Source organism: Chelonia mydas, chromosome 1 (genome assembly GCF_015237465.2).
Source record: "Chelonia mydas isolate rCheMyd1 chromosome 1, rCheMyd1.pri.v2, whole genome shotgun sequence".
Lineage (NCBI taxonomy): Eukaryota > Metazoa > Chordata > Testudines > Cheloniidae > Chelonia > Chelonia mydas.
Genome location: NC_057849.1, coordinates 62,135,761 through 62,157,200, shown reverse-complemented (window position 1 = coordinate 62,157,200; position 21,440 = coordinate 62,135,761). Strand labels below are relative to the sequence as shown.

The 21,440-nt window shown below is 43.5% G+C and overlaps 1 protein-coding gene across 4 annotated transcripts in view; it reads left to right on the top strand.

Annotated features, from left to right (window-relative positions):
* The first annotated feature begins 6,642 nt into the window (after positions 1–6,642).
* DGKH (diacylglycerol kinase eta) overlaps positions 6,643–21,440 on the top strand; it is a 261,578-nt gene continuing 246,780 nt past the window's right edge. The window contains exons 1-2 of one of the 4 annotated variants that reach the window (XM_037894669.2): positions 6,643–8,292; positions 17,650–17,820. In XM_037894669.2, the coding sequence (XP_037750597.1) occupies positions 8,236–8,292; positions 17,650–17,820 (228 nt within the window). In that variant the 5' untranslated portion in view covers positions 6,643–8,235. Of the gene's footprint in view, positions 8,293–17,096; positions 17,821–21,440 lie in introns of those variants that run through there. The other 3 variants (XM_043533362.1, XM_043533371.1, XM_043533377.1) reach the window with 3 other exon arrangements.

Genomic DNA, 21,440 nt, shown 5'->3' with positions numbered 1-21,440 from the left:
ATTTACTCCCTCTCCAAACCCAAACTACAGGAACTCCAGAGTTATCTTGAGGAAAACCTACAGAAAGGATTCATTTGCCCCTCCTCATCCGTAGTGAGGGCCCCAATCTGCTTTGTGGTAAAGAAAGATGTCTCCTTCTTTCATTGTCTGGTCTACCCAGCTCAGAACAAGATCACAATCTGAAACTGGTGTGATGTTATTGACATGAACTGTGACTGTACATATCATTGTTGCAACCAAGATCCTATAGTTGCAGCAAATCTTGTACAAAGGAGGTCAAGTAAGGTGTCTATGGAAAGGTTGTAATTTGCTAGTTATGATTATGCTGTCTGTATGTGTGTATCATTTTTGTATTTGAAGTTATGAATATTGGCTATGTACTTGAATCTCAATGTGTTTGATGCTAAGTAGCATCTGTGAAGCATTTCGTCAGCCTCTTAAGAAAGGACTATTCTGAGTAAGTGCCCAGTCAAGAAACACTTAACTGACAATGGACTTTGGGAGCCACAAATCCATATCTGAGCTTTCCCGGGAATTTTTGAACTAACATGTAAACAATGGCGCCAGCCTGCAAAAAGCTGAATCATTCATGGACATGTGACTTGCCCAGGTGGCTACAAACTCCATCTTGTTGCTGTGATTTTGCACAGAAGAACAAAGGGGTTTCCACCCACAAGAGAGAGAATATAAAAGGCCCTGGAAGCCTCTCTATTTTATCTTCAGCTGGCTCAAGAGATGGCCTCTCCACCCCAAACTGATGCCTAAAAGAAACTGGAACAAAGGACTGTAACTACAGGGGTGTGAGTGGTTGCTAGACCCAGGCCATAAGCCAAAACGTTGGTCTGAAAAGGAGTGGGCCCAGACTAGGAAGGAGTCTGGTCTGGGAAAAAAGCTTATTGGGACATCATTGAGGGTGAGATCTACCTGTATTCAGTTTCCTACTGTATTAGGCTTAGACTTGCGTGTTTTGTTTTATTTTGCTTGGTAACTTACTTTGTTCTGTCTGTTATTACTTGGAACCACTTAAATCCTACTTTTTATACTTAATAAAATCACTTTTGCTTATTAATTAACCCAGAGTAAGTAATTAATACCTGGGGGAGCAAACAGCTGTGCATATCTCTCTATCAGTGTTATAGAGGGCGGACAATTTATGAGTTTACCCTGTATAAAGCTTTATACAGAGTAAAACGGATTCATTTGTGGTTTAAGCTCCCAAAAAGACTGAATGCTGGGTGCTGGGAAAGTCCCTGTTAACTGAGAAGCCCCTGAGTTAAGTGAATCTTAGGTTCTGTGAACTGCAGGGGGGTGTGGCCCAACCTCTTGGTCTGTGCTGTAGCCAACTGGTGTGTCCAGCTCAGCAAGACAGGAGTGGAGGGAAACCTTCTCTGGCAGGGAGGTTTGTTCTCAGTGGTATCCCATAACATCTAGTGACAGTCTGAGGGAGTTTCTGTGACCGAACCTGTCACAACTAGTATCCCTTACAACTTATTAATGAGCTGTTTGAAAGACTTTGCTTTACCAGGTCTTCACAAAATTGGACTTCTGTGGAGATTATCACCTGGTGAAGATCCAGGAAGTAGACAAATGGAGACTGCCTTCCATACCACGTATGCCCATTTTGAGTATTTGTCCATGCTGTTTGGGATGTGCAGTGCCCCGGCAATCTTCCAGCATTTCATAATCTTCACATCTTTAGGGACATGCTGGTCTAACTTGTCATCATTTACCTGGCATCATTTACATTTTCTCCAAAATTAAGATCTCCACAATCATCATATGGACACTCTACATGGGCGTTATTTAAGTTAAGCACTAGCGTGGACACAAGAATAAATGGATATAAACTAGCCATCAACAAATTCAGGCTTGAAATTAGGCAAAGATTTCTAATCATCAGAGGTGTGAGGGTCTGAAACAGTCTTCCAAGGAGAGCATGGGGACAAAAAACTTAACTGGCTTCAAGACTGAGCTTGATAAGTCTATTGAGAAGATGGTATGATGAGACAGCCTACAATGGCATGTGGCCCATCGGCAACTGGCAGTAGCAAAAATCCCCAACTGCTAGAGATGGAACACTAGATGGGGAGTGCTCTGAGTTATTACAGAGAATTCTTTCCCAGGTATCTGCCTGGTGGGTCTTGCCCACATGATCACCATATTTGGGGTCAGGAAGGAATTTTCCCCCAGTCAGATTGGCAGAGACCTTGGGGGGGGTTTCACCTTCCTCTGCAGCATGGGGTATGGGTCACTGGCAGGTTTAAACTAGTGTAAATGGTGAATTCTCTGTAACTTGAAGTCTTTAAACCATAATTTGAGGACTTCATTTCCTCAGCCAGGGGTTAGTGATCTATTTCAGGAGTGGGTGAGGTTCTGTGGCCTGCAATGTGCAAGAGATCAGACTAGATGATCACAATGGTCCCTTCTGACCTTAAAGTCTATGAGTCTGAGTCTATGAAGCTGAAAAATGTGAGTTTGATAAGGACAGAGTGGAATTCTTGGGATATACCATCTTCCCCGGGGGACTCGCCATGGACCCGCAGAATGTGGAAGCAATCTCTGACTGGGCTACACCCAAGGACGTACATGGGGTGCAGCAAATCTTGGAGTTTACTAATTTCTACAGGCAATTTATTAAAGGATTTTCCAAGCCTGGATACAAAAGGGAGCCTGGTTCACCTGGGCAATGTCAACTCAGCCATCCTTTAATCAACTGAAGAGGTCATTCACCTTACTCACAGACTTGCCTGTGAGTTCTCTGGTACTGGCTACCATGGACACAGCCTCCCATCTACACCAGGTGCACTAGGAGCTCAAGAAACACTTGCATTGTGCCAAAAAGGCCTATAAACACCTGCAGACCAAGATGATCAGGCTGCCCCCAATCTGTCCACGGGGGACAAGGTGTGACTCTCTGTCCAGAACTTTAAATCAAGCCACCCATCTACCAAACTAGACTGCCAATACCTGGGCCCCTTCAAGATTATAAAATGGGTGAATCCACTGGCCTTCAGGTTACAGCTGCCCAATTCCTTGAAGATCCACCCCGTCTTTCACATCTCACTTTTAAAGCCCTACACTGAGAACCTATGCCCAAACTCCTCCACCACCTCCCATAACAGTCTGTGGACAGGAAGAGTACTTGGTCCACCAAATCCTTTATTCTCTGTGAGTTAGAGTAAGGCTCTAGTACCTGGTGGAAAGGGAAGGATACAGTCTAGACAAGTGGTCTTGGGAACCAGTAGAGAATGCCCCAGACATTGTGGAAAAGTTCCATCAGAAGTACCCCAAGAAATCAGGCCCCAAGTCCCGCTATAAGGTGCCCTTGAGTGGACAGTACTGTCAGGAAGCAGGGCCTGCAGCAGAGCCAGTCTCGGGCAACATGACCTGGCCTGTAGTAGGCTGCCTGATTGGCTACACTGCCTGACCAGCTTTTAAGCCCAGCAGCAGCAGCAGCAGCAATTTAGTGGCTGCCCAAAGCATCTGCCCAGGGCTGCAATAGCTCTTGTGCCTACTGTTCCCAGCCCAGCCCAGCCCAGCCCTGTTCTTGCCTTGCATTGCTCTATGTAATATGGTTCTGACCCTTGGCTCCAATTCCTGACCTCTGACTTTAGCTCTGACTCTTGGCTCTGTGATATCTGGTCTCTGACTCCGGCTCAGACCACTGGGCCTGACTCCTGCTCCAACCACTAGGCATGACTGCCCATATCCACTCAGTGACAGTGCTGTATTTTGCATGTCTTTATGGAATTTCATTTTGTTGATTTCAGAACAGTTCCCCAATTTATCAAGGTCATTTTGAATTCTAATTCTGCCCTCCAAAGTGCTTGCAACTCCTACTAGCTTGGTGTCATCTGCAAATTTTACAAGTAAATTCTCCACTCCACTATCTTAGTCATTAATGAAGTCAGCAGAGGTTGAACCTGGTACCTCAGTGGTAAAAGTATGAGTCTCTACCACTTGAGCTAAAAGAACAATTTCCTCAGCTGTTAGTTGTAGTAGAATTTTATGCTATTCTGTCAATCTGTCACTAGAGGGCAACAAAGTCAAAAACTGTGCTAGCATGAGTTACATCAACAAAGAGTTTTTGCCCAAATTTTCCCACTCTTTCTACTACTGGTTGTAGCAACAGTGAGTGCTCGGGTACACAAGTCTCCAGAGGGACCACCACATCAGTCAGCTCTGCTCAAAACAGGTCTACAAACATGGTGCTTAAAATGCCAGTGGCAGCTGGCAGTTTTTCTGCACTAGCATGCCTACTGTTGCTACTACTAGCTGGTGTCAGTGGTGTGACATTTTTGTCATAAAAGCCTAGTGTAGACAAGGCCAAAGAAGATCAGATGACAAAGAGTGCAAACAACAGTCATGTCAGAATCTACTGTAGATCACCAGTAAAAGAAGTGAGCTGAGTAACATCAGTGTAAAGATAGTATCTTAGTAAAGACACCCTTCATACGATCACATCTCCGAGCAGCACCTTATCTACATGAGCAATAGGAGTGACAAGAGAGAAGCTCGTTGGCCCTCACACACAAAACTCTTAGGCAATGATGAGCAATCACCCATCATTACATTTTGAGACCTCCCCTCCAATAACAAGGTGAACCACTGAAGAGCAATTTATCTACTTCCACCAGGGGTACAGTCTTACCACCACCACCTATCAACAGATTGCTGATAGATCTACTACTATCAAGAAGAATAGCTCCCTTCATCCATTTCTAGAAGACCATCCATTACTTTGAGCAGATCTATCTCTATGCCATGAAACAGACTGAAACCATAATAAAAGATGGTAAAAAAGGTTGAATCCTACACCTGCAAGACCTAATCTATCACCATCTTAGGATTTTATACTGCCACCCATCTATATAGTAACTGAGTACCTTCCACCTAAAATAGATTGACAATAGCAGAGTTCATGGTGGATGGACTTCATGGGGTCTCTGGGGTTGTCTACATACAGTTTTTGCATTGATTTAACAAATCATTAGAAAAACCAATTTCATTAAATTGGTGCAACCTCCTAGAGTGGATGCAGTTATACCAGTTACCAAAACAAGCTATACTCCTATAAATGCCATTGTGCAAACAGACCTGGTCCAAGTTATGAGACTGCATCAATTTAACTAAAATCCAAAAACGCACTTGTAGACTAGTCCTCTCAGTCTTCTTCCTGGCTATAGAAGGCTCTACTTGGGGTAGGGTCTCTGTAACTCTCAATACATTTTACAAAATGGGAAAACTAGAGATCAGATAGTTGTTTCCCAAAATGTTAGTACCAAAGGAAAGTTTTTAAACATTAAGATAGTCGTTTTTACAAAAACTATCTTTCAGAGTATCATCATAAAGACAAATTCCCTTCCTGTTTCTTTTGAACTGCAACTATAGTTTAGAAATAGTAAGTCCTCTTCTGATTATTAGTGTTTTTTGAATAGGTGATATTGACATTATTTTTAAAAGTCCGATTTGATTGCTTCAGATTCAAAAGGGCATGTTCTGGCACGCTGGAATGAAAAGGAATACAGAAGGGATAGGTTAGTCAGTGGTTCCCAAACTAGGATTTGTGAACCCCTGGGGATTCGTGAAATGTTACAACGGGTTCTGGGGGAAAAAATTCCCTAATGGCAGACAGAGCTGTCCCTAGGGACCCCAGGACTTCCAAGAGCTAAGCAGATCAAAGCAAGCGTATCTATCCCACTGAGGAGATTTAAATGTCAAGACTCCTTATAAGAAATGGAAAGGGGGAGATAGTTTTTGGTGTTTTGAAAATTAAATAGACAGCTAGTATTGTTTTTAAAATTATTAGGAAGAACAAGTTTAAGCTTTGTTGTAACATGCGTTGTTTTCCTGGACTGCTCAAGACCTGAATGCTTGTGTAGGAGGAACTCTTTGAGTTGACTTCTTAAATATCTTCTTGCTGTTTCACATCTGATACTCCTTGATGAAGCGTAGGAGCCTTGTCTTGTAACAGGCTTATTCAAAGTAATACAAGCTACAAAAGTGAGATCTTGGAAGAGCATTGCCGTTTTCATAACGTAATAAAAATACTGTAATGATAAATAATAATTAATAATAGTGTGTAATAAGCATGTCATAAAAACTAATTTTATATGTCCAATAATTTTATAATTTATACTCAGATAAAGGAGAAAATCCCTGGAAATATTCATTTTTAGGAGGGGGTTCACAAGACTTGACATTTTATTGAAAGAGGTTCACAGGTTGTTAAAGTTTGGGAACCACTGGGTTAGTGTAAGATCGTGTAAGTATTGTTTTTAGCTGTCGTCAACAATTCTTCGAGTTTCATTTGTTTAATCTGTCTTTCTGTACATGCAGCCTTTCGAATGTGCCAAGCCTTCCCATCTGTCTTGTAGACACTATTTGCCAATTCTACAGCAACTGGCAGAGGCAAAAGAGTACACGTGTTGCGGCTCATAAAGAGGCACAACAACATCCACTTGAAGCAGTTTTAATACATTGGCTGTGGTTCAAGGGTGTTCCGGTAACAAGTAAACTGAGAAGTCTAAAGTATACACAGCGTGTGTTAATAAAAGGCTTGATGGCATGGAGAGCAAAGAAATCCTACCAGTCGCCACAAGGAAGGTTGGCCCTAGGAAATGAAAAGCACACAGTGGCGTGCCCCTGCACACTCACCCTCCACGGGGCTCTTTTGAAATCAACCCAGGCACACTTCGTCCTGCAGGAGACCGGTGGAGATAGCGTGTGCTGAGAGCCACTAAAGATGGACCGTTGGCAGTGCACCCGGACCATTGGAGACGGAGGTTAGAGACCTAAAGACAAAGTCTCCCCCCTCAGGATCTTGACCGCATCCATCACCTGGAGTTCTTCACTGTGAAGCGAGAAATCCAGAGGTTCTCGATTTAGCAAAGACCTTGCGGTAAAGAACTTGAGACAGGAGCTGCGTGATGTGAGCATTTGGAAGCTCTTGTCATGCTCTTTCCTCCACAGTTACCTTTCTGGACAGGTAGCAATCAATCTGACTTGCTCGTGTTAAAGCAGGCCTGGCCGCCTGGGTGTGTACACACTGATCCTATTGCGGTTCTGACTCCGCTCCGGAAACATGCTCCATCTTTAGGTCAATCAGACAGCGCTCTGGGGGTGGGGGAGAAGGAGACCAACACTCTTCGAGGATTAAAAATTACAACATGATTCCGGAGCGCTCTAGTCTGTCTACACGGAGCGGGCGATCCTTTCAGCACCCTCGAGAAAGAAATAAGCGGGCAGGAGCAGGCGGCTGGACAGTACCCACACTGAAGAATGGATACAGCCCATATACGATTTTTTTAAACCGGTTTATGTCAAATGCGATTGCGTGCACTCCCTGGTGCATGTGATAATTTAGTGCCCTGCTGCGCGTGTGGCAGCCAGCGGGAGGGCGGGGCGGGAGACAGCAGATTAACCGGACCGTGTTACTGGGGGATGAGCTGGATAATTGACACCTGCTGGGCGCAAAAGAGGAGGGCGGGGCGATACAAACCAAGCGCCAGGAGGCTTTGCAAGCTCTGGGGCACGGTCGGAAACCCGGATCCTGCCGCTACTGAAGTCAGTAGCCGAACCCCTCTTGAGCAGGGAGATGGGGAGCAGGGGTCAGGGGGATAGGGGCCGGAGAGCAGGGGGTTAGGCTCCACGCTGGATGGCTGGAAATCCGGCGACGTATGTAGGTCGCACCAGTTTAGCAGAACCGAGGCGCAGTTGTCATTGTAACCAGTTACCGGGAGTCGCTGACCCGGCTCCCTGGACTGCCAGCGTCTTTCCCCGGGGGAGTGGGCGGGGGGCTCGGTGCCATAGCGAGAGGCTCCTGCTTCAGAGCCCTAGAGGGAGCAGGGGAAGCCGCTCGCTGCAGCTCCCTCTGGCTCGGATCCTGAGGCGGCAGTGACGGCAAAAGCTGCCGCTATTGGTTCAACACCATATATGGGATGACAGGCGGGTCATGTGGGCTGCGAGGCAGCTGCAGCCCCGGGTCCCTGGAGAGAGGGATCTGCGCGCCGAGTCTGGGGGAGAGAGGGGGAGAGAAACAGGTCGGGGCGGAGGAGGCTGAGTGAAAAGAGACGGGTAAAGGAGGAGGGTGGGAGCGCCGTGCACGGGGGAAGAGAGAACAGCAAAGCTGGTTAATTGCCGCAACCTGCAGCAGGAGAAGCGGCAGCTGCCGGCGGTGCCCTGACTTCCCCGCTCTCCCCAGCCTGGAGGGGGAGAGCCCTGCTGTGGGGGGTGATGGAGCAGCATGGGCACCCTTCCTATAGCACCCGCAGCCCTGCCTGGGAGGAACTGGTAGGTACATGCACGCTCGGCAGTGCACAGGCATTTCCTACTCGCCTGCCTGCCTGCCTGCCGCTATTGTTTAGCCAAGGGTTTGTGTTGTCCTCGTTCCTCCTTATCAGTTTCCCCTTCACTTCTTCCTACTCACCAGAGCTCCTCTGCGGTCTCTCTCTCTCTCCCCGCTATTATTAGCGTCCCTAAATGTCTGTCTGGTTTGTTCTTGGTCTTGTCTTCCGTGCGAAGTGGGGTTATTTTGCTGTTCTAGTTTCATCGGTTTGGTGGAATTCCTGGGTTCAGCTCGGAAGGCTAGTGCACAACTTTACTGGAGGGGGAAGGAAATAAGATGATCCCCTTAGTATGAAACAGTCTTTTTTTTTTTTTTTTTTTCAGGGAAAGGCCGAGGGGAGAGAGCCAGTTTTCTGATATGGGGGGTTATGTCCCGAAAACAATCTGAAGCTCTCCACATATTTCAAAGGAAGATCATTCCTCTAATCGAAATAGTCCTGTTTATGTCGTTGGTTTAACTATTCTCTTAGCAAAACATTCGGAGGGATGGGGCCTTTCCATGCTGACGGCAAATTTATTTGGATAAACATGAAATGAGGATATGACACAAACTTGAAGAAAGCTGCTGAGGGGGGGCATGTCAGTTTGTTTAGGCAAACCCTAGTCTCCCCTTTCAGTCAAAGGAAATCATGCCACCTATGTAGCCACTAGATTATATCAATTTTCCCTCTGAAATGTTACCAGATTCCGTTGCTGAGCCTTTCTGTATTGTGCAAATACACACACACACAGAGTGCAGTGAAGGATAAAAATAGCCTGTGGGTAAGTCACTTGTGGGATTTAATACGATCTCAGGCTGTTTTCTCTCTGACATACTGACCTGATACTGTACCTGAAATGGATGAAATACAAGGTTATGTTGTATCTGATTATGAGTTTGTCTGAAGGGCTGTGTGATTTCTTTCCAAGCTGAAGTGTCAGTTCAGTGCTCTCCTCTCCCCTGCTTGCTGTCTCCACCGCTCAGGGTTTAGCTTCACCCGCACCTACACGTGCAAATTTCACTTTGTTTTATTGTCAGTTTTGTACAGATGGTCCAGGATAAGACTCTTTTGGCTGGTTGTTTCTGCATTTGCATTTTCAAGAGTGTAGTAGTCTTACACTGTATCTCTTTGAAGACACCCATAGTGAATTAAACTCAAATTCTAACAGTTAAGATCAGTGTTCCCTCTAATTTTTGACAGGCTGCGTACACAAAAAATTTCTTCTGTGCAAATTTTTGTGCGCATGGTGTTTCACTGTGCATAGGGTTTAGGATCTGTGTGCATGTGCACCCGTGTACAGCTTTGAGGGAAAAGTGGTTAAGACTCGTCAACCTTACCTTTGTTCAATTGCTCTATAGTTCTTTGCCCTTAACTCCTGGATGTCTTTTGTCTGTATTGTTTGAAAGTTCAGTGCCCCCACCCATTCCTACACAGAATTCCCAAATCCTACTTGAGAAGCAGCTTTGATAGAGAAAACAGCTGCACTCATTTTTCAATAACATGTTGCTGACACCGAAACGATTAAATAAATGTGAAAAGAAGCCTTCCTAAGAGATTAGACACTGTGGGAGGAAAACGGCAAATTTGATTCCCATTTAATGTGTTACTTTATTAAACTGTAGTATTTACATTGAAGGCCACTGTCTAAAACTCGGCCAAAATTCAGAACACAAAGCAAATTCAGTCCTACAGGTTGGAAATCCTAGTGTCATTTCTGGTTGAACGATTGAGGTACATTTCCTTCCTTCACACATGCAGTTGCTTTGACTAAACAAGAAACAAATCTGCTCTCAATCACCCCTCATGGTGGGCAAGATTTGCCCCGGTACCTCTAGTTAACATTTAATGTCCGCATTATCAGAGCAAAAAAATGAATGCAGTTTTAAAGTTACCTGCTTTAGTGATGTTCCTAGCAAAACTGTAACCTCTGTTAGAACAAAATGTTTGGTTTTTTTTTTTTTAGCCGGTTGCATCTTTACAGCAAGAGCCACATCACTATTATTTCAGTTGACTTTTTATTTAAGAAACAAAATAATTTCATAGAGGAAACTGCAGCAGGGAAAATTAGGAAGTGCACAGACCCTGAAAAACCATAGAGAGGGACAAACATTATAGGGGAAGCTACTCCACTTATTGCAGTTTCCAGATCAGTGTATATTAATTACCCATTCAAGTTGTCCACAGTTACATGGAATGGCTATTCCTATAATAATTCTCTGTACACTACCAAAAATAGGTGTGGAACGGAAAACACAAGTTCATCTGCTTCTAAAATCTGGGCTATACATGTGTAAAATTTCAAACTTCCATGCAATTATTTTCTGCATTTAGGGCACACTTTTACAAGGGGAAAACTCCCACTGACTTCAGCCAGAGCTGGATCAGGCCCTTAGTAATTTCAAATATGTAGAAGTAGTACATAAGATTGTGAAGCCCAGTCCTCATACAGAGGTTCAATAGTTTTGTCTCTGTTACGCTTGAAGGATCAGCCAATTTTTGTGTGTATTTAAATTAGAAATATATACAATGTGTGGTATACCTGGTTGGTAACACTTTTAAGAGTCTAGACTCAGTTATTGACTCTTAATGCTGGCCACCTATGGTGTGGATTTGCTCTTCTGTCTGATCATTCTCGTGGGACATAAGAGCTGGTACTTTTCAAAATAATCCCTTTGTCTTGGCTAATATTGCCTTTTTCATGATATTCTATAGCTCTTCATCTAGAAGTATACTGATAGGCTTTTGTAGCCTGTACTTACAGAGCAACCTCAGTCACCACTGAAATACAGCCACCACTATGATAAAATTTCTGTAGCCATTCTGCTCAACAACAGTATACAAGTGTATTGTTATATTTTGCTTTGCCTTTTTTATTATTAAGGAGGTCACGTGAAGAATAACAGACAGAATAACAGCATTTGGACAGGCAGTGCATAATCACCTGAAATTTATTTGCTCAGGATACCAAGTCCACTTAAACAATTGTACTTAGCACTTATATACAAACAGTAATCCTCACAATTAGAAATGGTTTAATATTTAATAATGAGATGAACAATGCTTTATTAATCTAAGTGCATTATTTGATCAGCTCCTCTCAGAACAGCCTGTGAGGTGTATAAATAAGTATTATCCCCACTTTATATATGGAAAACTGTGCCAGAAAGGTGCGGTGACTTGCCCAAAATCACGAGAATCAACATGAGAGCTGGAACTCTTTGCTCATGTTTCTGTGATCAAATCTTCTTTTTTCTCACAGTAAATTATAATATCTAATGCTGTTGTTGTAAATGGGTTTCAGTCATGCTGTTCCTATTGACAATATTAAAAGTGGTACAGCTAAAATCCTTTTTTTTTTAAGATGATTTGTCCAGCACTTTGGGGTTCTTTGAGTATGAAAGGGTAGAACTTCAGCTGGTAAAAACTGTCATAACAGCACTGACTTCAATGGGACTATGCTAGATTTGACCACTTGAGGATCTGCACTGAAGTATTCACCTTTTACTTTCCACCAGTCTTCATCTGCTTTAATTCTGATTAACATATTTCATACTATTTTAAATAGTTGTAAACATTTTAAACAGAAAGCAAGAATAAAAACATATCCAAATATTTTATAATACCTGCTATGTAAGTACATATAAATGTCTCACCTATGTGACGATGAACCAAATTTAACTCACAGCAAAGTGCCCCTTTAGAGTTACCATTGTTCTACTGTAGTTAACAGTCAAATTCACTGTTGGCTATAACATGATGTATAAATCTCAACTTGGGAGAGAATTTCTTATACCAAATCTGACTTAAATCAGTGTTATTAAGTTATAAGATAAAGTATAATAACAAAGGTATAATTGTAGTAGTTTAGCAAGATGAGAGCCTGAACCTGCTGTCCTCAATGAGGAAAATATTGTCAGTTTTGCCTGTGTGAGGACTGTGGCCCTGATTATGTCGACTAGCGCCTCTCTAAAGTAGAACCTGTAGAAACATTGACATTTTATAAATTGACTCTGTACAGGCACAATAGGTACTTTTACAATAAGAACTTTTCACATTTATATAAATGAACAGTTCAGGGTGATTTAGCACTTACACAACTTTCTTCACCTTCAAAGCACTCTACAAACATTAACTAAGTGCAGAATATAGAGCATATTATCACACAAACTTCCATTAAAAACTCTGAAGAAACCATATTATGAATTATCTGTAATTATGGGCCATATCCAGCCACTTGGACAGATCTAGACTGTTGCTACTAAGATAATCAAATATTAGCACAGAACACCCCCCAACAATGTAGCTCTTTTCCCCAGCATTCCAATTTTGTAAAGCTGAAATCTGCATTAGGAGATACAAATCATTCTTTTGGGGACGGCCATGGCCCTGTTCACAACTGAAGGCCTGTGGCTGCTAGGGAAGAGTCTTGCATTGGCTCTGAAGAGTGAAGGATGGCAGTGGGGACAGCCCTGAGGAGGAATTATGAGATCCATATTTAAACATATCTGGCAAGTCCTACACAGTACAAGGAGCATCTAGGACTATTGCTCAAGCTCACAGGGTGATGTAGCAGCCACTGGGGAGCTACACTGTATTCCTGCATACTGGCTGTTTTCCTAGCCCTCCTCCACTTCATCCAATTACTTGGGGTTTCATAAATTCATAGCATTTTAAGGCCAGGAGGGACCATCAGATCATCTAATTGGATCTCCTGTTTTCACAGGCCATTAAATTTCATCAGGTTACCGAGCATTGAGCCCAATAACTTGTGTTTGGCTAAAGCATAATTTCCAGAAAGGCATCCAGATTTCAAGACATTGAGATGGAGAATCCACCACTTCCCTTGGTAGCCAGTGGTTAATCACCCTCACTGTTAAAAATGTGTGCCTTATTTCTAATTTGAATTTGTCTGGCTTCATCTTCCTGCCATTGGCTCTTATTATGTCTTTCTCTAATGGGTTAAAAACCCCTGGGGTATTTTCTCCCCATGAAGGTACTTAGACACTGTAATCAATGCTCTAATAAATTTGTTAGTCTCTAAGGTGCCACAAGTACTCCTGTTCTTTTTGTAATCAAATAATCTCTCAATCTTTTTGATACGCTCAACAGATTGAGCTCCTTAAATCTCTCCCTAAAAGGCATTTTCACCAATCCCACATCCTTTTTTCTGTCCCTTTCTCATTTTTCCAACATCCTTTAAAATGTGGACACCAGAACTGGATGTAGTATTCCTGTATCAGTCTCACCGATCACATATATAGAGCTAACACCTTCCTGCTCCACCTCACTACTCCCCTGTTTATACATTCAATCCTTGCATGAGCCATTTTTGCCACAACATCACACTACGCACTTATGTTCAGTTGCTTGTCCAGTATGACCCCTAAATCCTTTTCAGAGTCACTGTTTTACAGAGTACAGTCTCCATTTGTTCTATAGGTATGGACTGCATTTCTTGTTCCTAGATGTATTACTTTGCATTTGGCTGGCTGCAAGAAGCTGTTAGCAGTCTAGATAAATTTGTAGTTCCCTTGCAGGTGGTCTAGGGTCCACTACTCACAGGTTCTAGATATGTGACAGAAATCGGGGGTTTTAACTTAAAAATATCTAATATTGTAAGTTTAATATTTAATATGGTAAAACATATTTTAAATCATGTAGCAATTGATTTTATATTTTATCAAATTCAATATATATTTTTAAATTACTCACTGACTCTCCAAAAAGTAAAACTGGTTTGAAAAAGAAAATTAGATGAGTATTCTGATCTGGAAAATACTGATACTATTCATTTAAAAATGTAAAAATTCCAATGTGAGGTCTTGAACCTGGAAACATTTACACACATGGTTAACTTTAAGCACCTAAGTATTTGCAGGATCAGGGTCTACATTACATGCAACTAAATGCTGCTTTAGAGAGAGAGAAAAAAAAAAAATAAATCTAGGGCCTGCTCTTCCAAACACTTATGCAGGTGAGTAACTATACCCAATTGTGTAATCCCATTGAGTTATAACATACAACCTCAGAATTGTACACTTAGTTAATATGCAACCTGGTAACATGCTTGGTGTCTTAATGTGCCTTTTTTCCTGTCATGTCCTGGCTCTTTGTAGACATTGATCTTGCAGTGGTGCAACACATGGGAACAGAAGTCCATTTGTAAACTCTTTGTAGCAAGAAATGTCACTTATTTTTGGTTCTGTACAGCACTCAGCACAATGGGGCCCCAAACCAGTAATACAAAGAAATAATAATATTCATATACACAAATATTTGCAGGATCAGGCTCCATACTCGCAAATATGGGACCAAAGCCTGTCCACCTTACTCACATGTGTTGTCCCAATAACTTCAGCGTAGTGCTTACCAGTGTGAGATATTCCATTGACTTAAATTCAACAATTCACAGTGGTAAGCACTAATGTAGTAGCAAGTGTTTTATAAGATCAGGATATAGCTGCATGTGAGGTCACCTTAGTATCTGAATATTAACCAAACATACACAAATATTCAGTTTGAATACACATTCCTAAAGTATACTCAAGTATTTGTAAATGAGTCAGGATCTGTTGCAGTTTGTCATCTCATTATCATAGGCTTATAGAAAAGGAGACTCATAAGCTCCCCTTTGGAGAAGAATTAAACATGGGCATATTCATTCATTAGCTTCTTTTGTTACCCACAATCAAAGGCAATTAAGATAGGATGAAAAGTGCTGTATTACAGGCAGTTATCATATCTGTGGTGTGATGCTTATGGCAGGATTTGGCCCCTAAAGATAACTGTTCCAACGAATGACACAGAAAATAATGGGCAAATTCCTTTAGAATATTTCCAGTAGAGTAAGGCACTATTTAACATGAGCAAGGGTGGCAGAATCTGACTTTAAGCATCCGACATAACAACATGAAACCAAGGCCCCGATCCTGCAAAGATTTATGCAGTGCTTAATTTCCCATACTGTGAAATCAGTGGGACTCCTCACAGTATGTGAAATTAAGACATGAATAAGTGTCTGTAGGAGCGGGACCTAAACTATGGTTTCCATTTTGTTCCTGTAACATATCAGGGATTTCAGATTCCTTTCTAAAAACATGAATGGAATTGTGGATGGAATAGGCAGTTCTTTGCCTTATGTTAAATACACACACAGACAAACATTTGTGTTTTTCTTAAATGTTTCTGGGATAAAATACTTATCCATATACACTGATTATAAACCAACAGGCCACAAGGATGATCTTTTTTTTTTTTTAAAAAGATTCTCCCAGCTGAAACACTTTTGCAGTGTGTCACGAAAGTTTGAGCTGCAGAACATGAGACTAAAAAAGTGACAATAAGCAAAAGATGCAAATGTAGAAAACAACAAATATGGTCATTAGGGACATGCACAGACAATACGAGAAAATAACTGTAAACCTGTCCTAGCAGATGTGTAATATTTCAGACATGTGGGAGAAAACCAAAAGATACTAGTGGTGTCCTGTTATTTATTGTTTGTATTGTGGCAGCAGTTAGAAGCCCCATCATGGGCCAGGACCTCACGGTGCTAGGAACTGAACAAAGAATAAAAAGTTTCTGCCCCAAACAGCTTACAAGCTAAGGTTCAAACTTTAAACTGACCCAACGCAACAAAGGTCTTTCTCATCAAGAGCAAAGTAGTATCTTATTTGTAAAGGCTTTCTACATACACATAACCCAATCCCAAGCAATGTTTTATACCTCACAAAGGGAGAAAAAACAAAAAACCCCTCCATGAAGTCCACTAGTGACTTTGCTATTGCTAATTGATATTACATTGAAGGGGCTCAGATTCTACAGAGACAGGTGATAGTATAAATCCTTAGGACAGGTCTATGTTACACTATAAAATTATATCAACATGACTATGTTGGTGGGAGTGTGATTTAAAAAACCTATATATTTATATAATTATAAACCCTACTGTGTATGGCGTTATACCAGTATAAAGGTGCTTTATGCTGGGATACATTATTATGCTTCCTGAACCACAAGAAGTTATACCTGTGCAAAGCGCTTTTATTGTGATACACAATAGAGGAAGTCTGCAGCTTTGAAGAAGCAAAACTTTGTAATGTAGATAAGCCCTCAGAGAGTTTCTTACTGCTAGGCATGCTGGTCGCACTACCACTGGGGTTGCTAACTTTGTCTTCACTACAATAAAGGTGTATTGTTTTTTAAATCTAGAGACAACTCTCTTAATGTAAAATCCTAGTGGAGACAAGGGGCACGGTATTTTTCACCTCAGTGTAGCTAGTCGGAGTTAACACTACACCTCCCACGTGGGGTCTACCTCTACTAGCTACATGGAGAACTATCTAGGATTTTTACATCCAGATTAAAAAGTTTGGTGGTGCAATGAAGACATAGCCATTGACTTCTAGGAGAACAGACTAGACTGCTTACCAGCAGTGGTGCTGGAACTGGGGGTGCAGCAAGCTTGAAGTAGTAATAACAAACAGCACGTGCATGGTTTCCACCTCCAGCACCCCTGCTTGCCAGCGGCTCAGCATCCCCACACAGCGGTCAGAGTGCGGCTGCGAGAGTAAAGTCAGCAGCTGAGACTCCAGCAGCGAACCCTAAAGCCTCTGCGCTTGCCGTGGTGGGACCGGCCCGCGTTTCGGGGGTCGGGGGGGGGGCATGCACTCGTCCTGCACGCCCCCAGCCTGCAGCGCCCGGCGGCCAGGCACGCCGTGGCTCCTACGGCTGCCCCCCCTTCGGCCATAGGTCCCTTTGTACAGCCAAGCAGCGCGGGAAGTTGCACAGAGGGCGGCTGGGCAGCGAGTAGGGGAGCGGGACACGCAGCCCCCCGCAGCGGCTCAGGCGCTGGCCAGACTGAGGCACGGGGCCCCGGTGGGGGATCGATTCCCCCTCACCCCCAGCAGCTCCGACCTGAGGCAGCGTCGTGGGCTGGATCCTGAGCGCCCCGGGGGCGCTATCCAGCCTGTTGCTCTGAGCCGGTGCCGCCGGGGCTGTGCGGCGGGGCAGGGGGAGCCGGCTCAGTGGGGAGCGTGTCCCCCGCCGCTCTCCCGGGGCGCAGCGGCCGCCCCCCCCCCACTCAGGCGGGAGACGGTAGCGCGGTCCTGCCCCGGTCGCGGAGCGCTGGGGGGGGGGCGGCGGAAGATGGCGGCCGGGCGGGCCGCTCCTCCAGCGCTGGCTGCGGGCTCCTCCTCGGCTTGTCCCCGCCGCCGCCTCCGCTTCCTCCTCCTCCGCCCCCCCCCTGCGCCGCCTCCTGCCCGGGGAGGGGAGCGGCAGTGGCAGCCCGGGCTGAGCCGAACTCGTGTGTTTCTCTCGGCAGGAGTCCGAGAAGATGGCCGGGGCCGAGGCGAGGATGAGCGGGGCCGGGATCCAGCAGCAGCCTCAGCCCCCGGCGGCGGCGGGAGACGAGTCCTCGGACAGCGAGGGGGAGCACGAGGGCCCCCAGAAACTCATCCGGAAAGTGTCCACCTCGGGCCAGATCCGCAGCAAGGTAAGAGCCGCGCCGGGCGGGATGGTCCCCGGCACACCCGGGGAGCTTCTGCCTGCTGGAGCCCGAGAGGCTGCCGCGTCCCTCCCCAGCCCCTGGGGTCTCCTCCTGCCTCCCCCGAGCTGGGGCGCCCGCCTCTGTCCCCGCCTGCAGGGGGGCTGAGCGACCGGGCTCGGTGCGAGCCGCTTGCAAAGCTCGCAGCCCGCCTGCTGCGTCCCGGGCAGAGAGGGGCAGCATCCGTCCCGCCAGCCCAGCGCCTCTTCCTTGGCCGAAGCCCAGCCCTGGAGCTTTCTCCATTCACTCTCCATTGCATGCCCCTCGGGCTCCCAGCTGGGCGGCCTCAGCGCTGGGAGAACGCCAGGCGGGGCTGGGTCCAGTGTGTGCCCCAGCTCGTGGGGAGCTCTCTAGCCCCAGTGACCCGCGCCTTACCTACGGCCAAGTACAGGCACAAGTTTTTGAAGCCCACAACGGCACGTACGATTCCTCTTTGAAAGCAGGAGAGCTACGAAGGAAACATGATTTCCGTTTGAAACCCACGCTGGAAATATGGAAGGAAACGTCTATCCATTCCTCCGGTTAGGCGTGAATACGTAAAAATAGCTGCCAAAAGTTCATGTTAATGCCTAAGGGAAAGTTTTCTGGCTGGCTCGGGGCTTTGAAGTCACCCAGGTGGGAATTGCTTACATTACTTTAAAAAGAAAAGGAGTACTTGTGGCACCTTAGAGACTCTAAGGTGCCACAAGTCCTCCTTTCCTTTTTGCGGATACAGACTAACACGGCTGCTACTCTGAAACCTTACATTACTTTCTCATTCTTATCGACTTCACACCTTTCCTGTAAAACTAATGCAGATAAGATTGCTCTTGAGGCTCTAAATAACCAGTGCTAAATACTTAGGAGGCTCTCAAAACACTTTACAAACTATGCCTTGATCCTGCAACTGGATCAGTACAGAGAAACTGCCTGCCCAATGCCCCATTGAAGTTAATGTTTCTATGGATGTAGTGAAGTCAGTAAAGACATTGTACTACTCAGCAATTATAAAATCAGTTTTTAGGCGCAAAACGACTCTCCATGCCCACATTGTCTATACAACAGGTAGTTTGAGGATCAGCGGCAGAATATGGATTTCACTTAAGTAAAAGATTAAGTGCAGCCACCTCCAGATGAAAAGCATTAACTGTTTAACAGCATAGAGTAACACTATACAACAGTTTAGGGTAGGAAGAAATCTTACTCAGAAATCCCCTGCTAAGAAGATAGGGTGACATTCCAGTGCTACTCAAAGTAGTGGTCTGTGGACTGGTGATGGTCCACGAGCCATCGGCTGCCGGTCTGCGCGCACATTGCGGGAAAAAAATTGCTGGTCCCCCACATCAGATAGCTTGAGAAGCACTGTGACATTCCCTTTTGGTTACTAAAAGTCAGTTTTACTATTACATACCTGTACTTTCCCCATTGGGGGAAATTCTTGTAGCAAAGCATTACTTAAAATTTGTTTTTGATAAATATTGCATATTCTTTAAACTTAAAACCATATAAAAAATTCAGTCTTGACATCTCTTGTATGTGACTATCTTCAGAATATTTAAAAAGTAACAATGTGTGACACTTCTTTTTAATATAGCAATGTTAGGTGTGTTTGTTAATTTTCAAGCATATCTGAAAAGGTTTATAATCACATAAAGAGATGTTATGGAGTATATGAATGTGATAGAATCAGTTCTATGAGAGATAAGATTCCATAAGTCTCCTGTTGTCTTGTATGCTAAAAAGACACCCAATGAATTGACACTTTTACTTAACTTAGTTTTCATCTTTTGTTCCTTTTTTTTGTTTTGTGTGTGTGAATCAGAGTTGTATAGGAAAAACTAACTACTGATTTAACTGTTGTGCAGTGTGCGTTCAGGAAATCTAGATTCTTGCTTTATCAGTTACAACTCACAGTATGCAAACCAGAATATAAATGACTCTCTTCACCTAGTTAAAAGTGATAGACCTTTGTTAAAGAAAAGAGATGTAATAAATACTTCACTAGCACTTTATCTAATAACTCATGATGCATTATTTAAAAGTAGCTATATTTAGACAGACAACTCCCATTTAGTTTAAGGGTGTTGTATGTTTGATATTGTAGTGGTTGGTGGTGATCAGTGGTTATGTGAAACCACTGGAGCAAAGAACACCAAGGAACTGCTCTTTGATGCAGCTAGTCCCTTTCATTGAAATTAGATTTGTTAAGATTCACTTACTCAGTGAGTGTGTTTGTAGGCCAAGGTTTTACTTAAATGGATTGGGTTCCTCTGACAGCTAAGAATAGACTTTTGAAAGAGACCCAAAGAGGTGTACTACATTTATTGCTCAAGTTTGTGGGGCAGTATAGTTTTACACTGCTGTTTTTCTCAAGTGGTTGTTTACATACTTTCTTGAAACATTTCTGCAGCTTGTATTGATTCTTTAGCTTAGAATGCAAAAGCCTCTGCTGGTAATTGTTTTTGTTTTAGTTTTAGTTTAGGATGACTTTATTTTTAGATGTTTTGGTACAGTTGATCACTGGTGAAAACTCCATCTGCAAAGAACCACCATATGGTAATCATTCAGTAGTGGATTTTTTTAATGTTGTGTATATCATAGCATTAATCAAATATGTTTATCTTAATAGGATTGCCTGTCTTGCTCCTTTCATAAATATATATTTTGTCATTTCTAAAACTGGCAGTGCTCAAAGTTAACTGCTAAACTTCAGCTCTTCTCCTGAATTAAATACAAAAAACTTGTTTACTTGACTAAAAAAGAATAATGAAATGGGAAATGAAGAGAGAGAAAACTGCCTTTGAAGACCACATTAGACTGATCAGTTATACATTGCTCCTCAACTAAGACTTCTGCTTCAGCATTATTTATTGAAGGTCCAATTTTGCCCCACTTACTTATGTGGAGTAGCAGTTGTCTCCACAAGTTTCAGTGGTATTATTTTCGCCGTACGTTACTACTCAACATGTGTAAGAGTGACAGGATCAGATCTTTAAGTAACTTAGCTGTTTTATTTGGATGAGAATTTAGTAATGTGATATTACGTGTGGGTTCGGCTCGGATGGCTAAGTTTCAAGCTTAACAACAAAAACTACCTGTCAACACTCTAAGGGCATGTCCATGGTACAAATACGACCATTGTCCATATCAAAATTCTGTCAGTGAATCTTAATTATCCTCTGTACCCTCCAGAAGGCTGGAAGGCAAACAAATTTGGGCTCTGACAAACTGAGGTGGAGGGAGCAAGTTGTGAAGTTGAAGACTGAAAATATCCTTCGAGAAAGCATCTTCTTTTAAACCTGGGAGCTGTTTGCTTAAGCACCTTGCTGTTTTCCACTGCCAGGGTATCATGCAAAGAGATAGAAAGTCTATAAGGTATCCAGAACCCAAATCATTTAGTGCTCTTATAATTTAAAATCAGAATCTTTAAAGCTTACCCTGGAAGCTGCTGCTTACTATGGTGCACAGGTGTAATATAGTCTCTGCAGAAAATGCCACTAAATAAACAGTTTGCCACATTCTGTATCATCTGAAGTTTGAGAGGTCTTCAGCTGCAGTCCCAAATAGAGGGCATTGCAATAAATTCGTAA